This window comes from Rhinoderma darwinii, chromosome 5 (genome assembly GCF_050947455.1).
Source record: "Rhinoderma darwinii isolate aRhiDar2 chromosome 5, aRhiDar2.hap1, whole genome shotgun sequence".
NCBI classification, from domain to species: Eukaryota; Metazoa; Chordata; class Amphibia; order Anura; family Rhinodermatidae; genus Rhinoderma; species Rhinoderma darwinii.
In genome coordinates this window covers 285,146,872-285,152,871 of record NC_134691.1, presented here as the reverse complement: position 1 = coordinate 285,152,871, position 6,000 = coordinate 285,146,872, and the positions used below count along the sequence as shown (strand labels likewise).

The window sequence follows — 6,000 nt, the reverse complement described above, 5'->3', positions numbered from 1 at the left end:
TGAGCTTTGTTCTGGCACCGTGTATATGTACTGAGCTTGGCTCTGGTGTTGTGTGTGTGTGTGTGTGTGTGTGTGTGTGTGTGTGTAAATATATATATATATACATATATATATATATATATATATACACTACCGTTCAAAAGTTTGGGGTCACCCAGACAATTTTGTGTTTTCCATGAAAACTCACACTTATAATAATTTTCTCCTTCAAACTTTGCTTTCGTCAAAGAATGCTCCATTTGCAGCAATTACAGCATTGCAGACCTTTGGCATTCTAGCTGTTAATTTGCTGAGGTAATCGGGAGAAATTTCACCCCATGCTTCCAGAAGCCCCTCCCACAAGTTGGATTGGCTTGATGGGCACTTCTTGCGTACCATACGGTCAAGCTGCTCCCACAACAGCTCTATGGGGTTGAGATCTGGTGACTGCGCTGGCCACTCCATTACAGATAGAATACCAGCTGCCTGCTTCTTCCCTAAATAGTTCTTGCATAATTTGGAGGTGTGGTTTGGGTCATTGTCCTGTTGTAGGATGAAATTGGCTCCAATCAAGTGCTGTCCACAGGGTATGGCATGGCGCTGCAAAATGGAGTGATAGCCTTCCATATTCAAAATCCCTTTTACCTTGTACAAATCTCCCACTTTACCAGCACCAAATCAACCCCAGACCATCACATTACCTCCACCATGCTTGACAGATGGCGTCAGGCACTCTTCCAGCATCTTTTCAGTTGTTCTGCGTCTCACAAATGTTCTTCTATGTGATCCAAACACCTCAAACTTCGATTCGTCTGTCCATAACACTTTTTTCCAATCTTCCTCTGTCCAATGTCTGTGTGCTTTTGCCCATAGTAATCTTTTCCTTTTATTAGTCAGTCTCAGATATGGCTTTTTCTTTGCCACTTTGCCCTGAAGGCCAGCATCCCGGAGTCGCCTCTTCACTGTAGACGATGACACTGGCGTTTTGCGGGTACTATTTAATGAAGTTGCCAGTTGAGGACCTGAGCTGCACCACGCATGCCAGGGAAGTATAAGGCAACGGCGCAAACGAATGAATTTGAGGATGATAGTGATGTAAAACAGCCTGGGGGGGGGGGCGCAATTTCAATTTTCGCTTCATGCGGCAGAAAATCTAGAATCGGCCCTGGGTGGAGTGTATGTATATGTACCCAGAAGTGTGAATTTCTGGGAGGTCTTGTGGGTGTTCCTGGAATCACAAGTTGCATATGGGTTGAGCTCATGTTGTGCGTGAGACCGCCGAACACAACAATAGAAGCTGTTGCAGTCTGTGTCCCACCACCATGTCTGTCTAATTTTATTGTGAAATAGTCACATAAAAATCTCAAGAAAGTTGCATGTACACGCGACTGAATGTATTCCTATACACTGCACTACAGAACGTCTGAGTGTTGCCCCCTGCCCTTAGGCTAGGTGCATACACGCAGTTTTGATGCAGTTTTTGGCTGTTTTTTTTTTTTTTAAGCCAAACACAGAAGTGGAAGTCTTATGCGACTCGCATGCAACTTTTGTCGCCGTTTAGCCTCAGCCTTATGCCAATTGTGAATTATTATTAAAGTTCTTAGTCCCATTATTTTATTTTTTCACTTGCCAAATAAACATGAAGGTAGTGTGCAATATAAATGTATAGCGGCACTGGACTGACTATTACGCCCGCTCTCCTCTTACCCAGAGATGCAGCAAATCACCCAGAAATATCACCGGGGACGCAGGTGGGCGTGTCCTCGCGCTGACAGGTGGGCGTGGCGAGCACGCTCACGGGTTTGTTCGGAAACCAATGAGTGTCTAACTACCAGAGTGATTGGCAGGGGAGCCCCGCCCTGCACGGGTGTTGTGGTTTCACCCCGGCAGTGCAGAGGCTGCTCAGGGTGCCGGTGGTAGCGGCTGCTGCTACGCCCGGGGAGTCCGGGAATCAGGGTAAGTCGCTAATGGGTGAGGGGCGCTGCTGTATTTGCATGCACTAGTCATGTACATGGATGTATCCGCTACATGTAACTTGTGTGATTGTGCAGCCCGTACACACCCTGACACACACGTATACGGCACTGTGCATGTGACAGCCACTGACTGGAGCTCATCGCACGTTGTGTGTGACAGTAGTCAGGATTACATACGTGCTGCTGGGTGACATCAGTGAGGACTAGTGACACCTCTGCAGCTACTAGCAGCATATGGTGTGTACACGTCCGAGGGAGATGCACATACCGCACGGCAGCACACAAAGCCTGTACAGCTGTCATGTAGTGACTGGACTGGCGATATAGGAAGGGGAGACGCCTGGCTGTGCATGTGTGTAGTGTCTGTCATGTAGAGGATGAGCCCCCGGTCTGATGTGCTGGCTCTGCCTGTGTGTGATATGAAGTGTGCAGTATTTTCCTCTTTATATGTTATGTACATGTGTGATCATCACTATGTAATACAGAGTATGAGCCTTGTGACTTAATGTCATGTGAGTTTTGTGTATATGTGATGTGATGTCCTGTGTAATGTATGATGGGCTGTGTTGTAATGTCTGATGTGATGCTGTAATGTGTGAAGGGTTGTGCTGTGTAATATGTGATTTGTCATGTCCTGTGCAATGTGTGATGTGTTGTGATGTCCTGTGCAATGTCATGTGTGATGTGGTGTTTGATGTCCTTTGCAATGTGTGTTGTGCTGTGTAATATGTGATGTGTGTTGTGTGATGTACATACAGTAATGTGCCCTGGTCTTCATGTACATGTGCTGTGTAATATGTGTTGTGTGATGTACAAACAGTAATGTGCCCTGGTCTTCATGTACATGTGCTGTGTAATATGTGTTGTGTGATGTACAAACAGTAATGTGCCCTGGTCTTCATGTACATGTGCTGTGTAATATGTGTTGTGTGATGTACATACAGTAATGTGCCCTGGTCTTCATGTACATGTGCTGTGTAATATGTGTTGTGTGATGTACAAACAGTAATGTGCCCTGGTCTTCATGTACATGTGCTGTGTAATATGTGTTGTGTGATGTACAAACAGTAATGTGCCCTGGTCTTCATGTACATGTGCTGTGTAATATGTGTTGTGTGATGTACATACAGTAATGTGCCCTGGTCTTCATGTACATGTGCTGTGTAATATGTGATGTGTGATGTACATACAGTAATGTGCCCTGGTCTTCATGTACATGTGCTGTGTAATATGTGATGTGTGATGTACATACAGTAATGTGCCCTGGTCTTCATGTACATGTGCTGTGTGATGTGTGATGTACATACAGTAATGTGCCCTGGTCTTCATGTACATGTGCTGTGTTTCGCATGTGTACAGTGTGAGGCTCAGTGTACATGTGTGTGACATCACCTGCCATGTAATGATGTGTCCATTTGGCACATCCCTGGTAAGAAGTGCCACTGCCATTCTTAAAGACATTACTCCTGAAATCTACAAAGCATTCAAAAGACCTCCAGAGGAATAAAAATACAAGGCTTGCATTACTGCTTATTGTTTTTGGTGTGCAGTAACCATTTATTATCATGATGAATTGTAATGTCCAAGTAGTTGCCTTTTCAATTCTTAACACAGTTTGTTTCATTATTTCAGGTAACCAATGCTGAGGATTGGATTTAGTAATATAATCTTATATGTTCACACATGACAGTTGATGAGTCGGTATCGCCATCAGGAAGGACGGGGCTGTGATTACATTGCTTTAAGCTGATCTTGAAGAGGAGGAGGAAGAAGAAGAAGTAAGAGTCGTTCCAGAACAGGCTCTGCTGCTGACAGCCTCATGGCAGAACCAGGTGGGGGAGGTGGAAGTGCTGGCGAGGGTAGTGTGCCCTTGCCGTTAGATTCTTCAAACGGTAAATTACCTTTAACTACTAGCAATGGCGACAGAGGAAGTGGTGAGAGTAATGGAGGAAAGTGCAAAATTGAGAATACTTCTAGCAGCGGTGTGTCCAATGGAGATTGTGCCCGCACAGATGGCAGAGATGACAGTGGATCTGCGCAGCCTGAGAGCCCTGGCATTGACAGAGTGGACAAGCACGGATTGCCTCGGAGGAGTAGTATTATCAAGGTGAGCGGATTTTCTGTCATACTTTTATTTGCTGTCATATTTTGCTCTTGGTGATGGAGAAGCACAGATCCACATTGTGTAACACTATTCATAATACATCTGTGAGGATCAATATGCTCTCAGGGCGACTACATATAGTAGTGTGATTTTTTTTTTTTTTTTTTGTTCAGTTCCCCTTTAATATTATTTATAAATATGGAGGCAGCCAAATTGTGGGCTAACCCAATAATTACCAGAATGCAATCTATCAATATATGACTATTGTCATTTATGTGGCAACCCATAGCGTAATACAAACACTGGGCATTGTCATAACATTGTATCAGTGTCTATATCATTATATTGGTGGTTGAGACTTTCTTGCTCTAGATTTGGGATGTTATTGTATTATTCTTAAAGGGAACCTGTCATGTGAAAGTGTAGTCAGCTTGTTATAGAGCAGCAGGAGGAGCTCAGCAGGTGGATGTATATTTTTGTATTAAAAGATTCAGTATAACTTGGAATTTATTCATGTAAACCTATGTTCATTCTGGGCTTAGGAATCCGGTGGGCGGTCCTACATAGTGATTGACAGCTTTCTGTGAATGATTACAGAGATAGCTGTCAATCACTGAGTAGGTCCGCCCACTGGACTCTTAAGTCCAGAATGAGCAGAGGTTTACATCAATAAATGACCGGTTATCCAGAGTCTTTTGCTACAAAAATAAACCTCCACCTGCTCAGCTCCTCGCGCTCTATAACACACTGACCATAGATTGGACTAAATTTTCAACGTGACAGGTTGCCATTAATGTAAAAGCTCCTAGAATATTACACGCCTGCTCCTTCCTCGGCAATCGATAATAAGAGCATGATGGGGATATTAAGGTTACAATAGGCGCCTAAAGCACCGTGGGTCCTTTAAGTAGTTATTTCCCTGCTGAGAGCTAATTTTCTTGAAATGCTGGTTCCTAGTGATATAATAGATTGTATTCCCAGGAGTATTATCTACTCTATGGCACCTCTGCCTTGTGTGGGTATCTCACGTATTCCTAATATCCTAGTTCAAGGCTCTGGGCATCTGTGTGGTAAATATTCAGCACACCACTGGCAGCCGGATTCTCCATGGAATGTAAACTGATCAGGGCACACGTATACGAATATACACACACAGGCGCCAAAAGTTATTATAAGTTAGGCACTGGCGCATATCTCGTACATGTGAGATGTTTTAAGAAATTTTTAGCTGTATATTTTAGTTTTATTAATATTGCGTAGCACTTGTGACTTCACCACAACCTACTATGACCCTAAACAAACTAACCCAAGTTACACAACTTCACACAGACCACATCTGTCCCGAATAGATAGTTCAAGCCTTTTCTCGTAATGACAGGCTTCTCTCTGCCATGTGTAACGGTGTGTGGCATTGGGTGTATCTCCTGACAACGGCTCACACCATCACCTGCCAACCTCTTATCTTGCAAGATCAAGAAAGTTGTGGGTCCTCCCTCATACTGTAAGGTGTTTGTGTTCTAACACTCTTGTTTTTTTTCACTTGTCCCACCCCCGTTCTTATGGTGTTGGTGACGGTAGCTCAGTGTAAGTGTGGCGTTTGTCATTAGTACATAGGATTGGGTGTGATCTTCATCGGATCTCACTAGAGGAACTGAGCGTTAGAGGCTTGTGCCGACAACATTATGCTTATGGTCACTATTTTGGCTAACGTGAGGCTAGCATTCCCCTGATTTCTCATGTGCATTATAATTCGATTTGTATTACTGGTTTATATGTTGTATAATTAGTTTGTTGAGTCCGTGCATACGGTTATCATACAATGAATCCAAATATATCGTCAGGCATGATGTTGGATGTAAGGCTCTATTCACACTGGCTTTATTGCTAGTCTGTGTGGGCTTCAGGTATTTTTTCTGGCAGTGCTATTTTTGCAATCAAAAT

General features: G+C 43.7%; 1 protein-coding gene across 1 annotated transcript in view; it reads left to right on the top strand.

The window, feature by feature from the left end:
• The first annotated feature begins 1,831 nt into the window (after nt 1-1,831).
• Nucleotides 1,832-6,000, top strand: part of PLCL2 (phospholipase C like 2) — a 172,148-nt gene continuing 167,979 nt past the window's right edge. The window contains exons 1-2 of the mRNA XM_075827230.1: nt 1,832-1,935; nt 3,588-4,062. Coding sequence (XP_075683345.1) covers nt 3,775-4,062 — 288 coding nt within the window. The 5' untranslated portion in view covers nt 1,832-1,935; nt 3,588-3,774. The remainder of the gene's footprint in view (nt 1,936-3,587; nt 4,063-6,000) is intronic.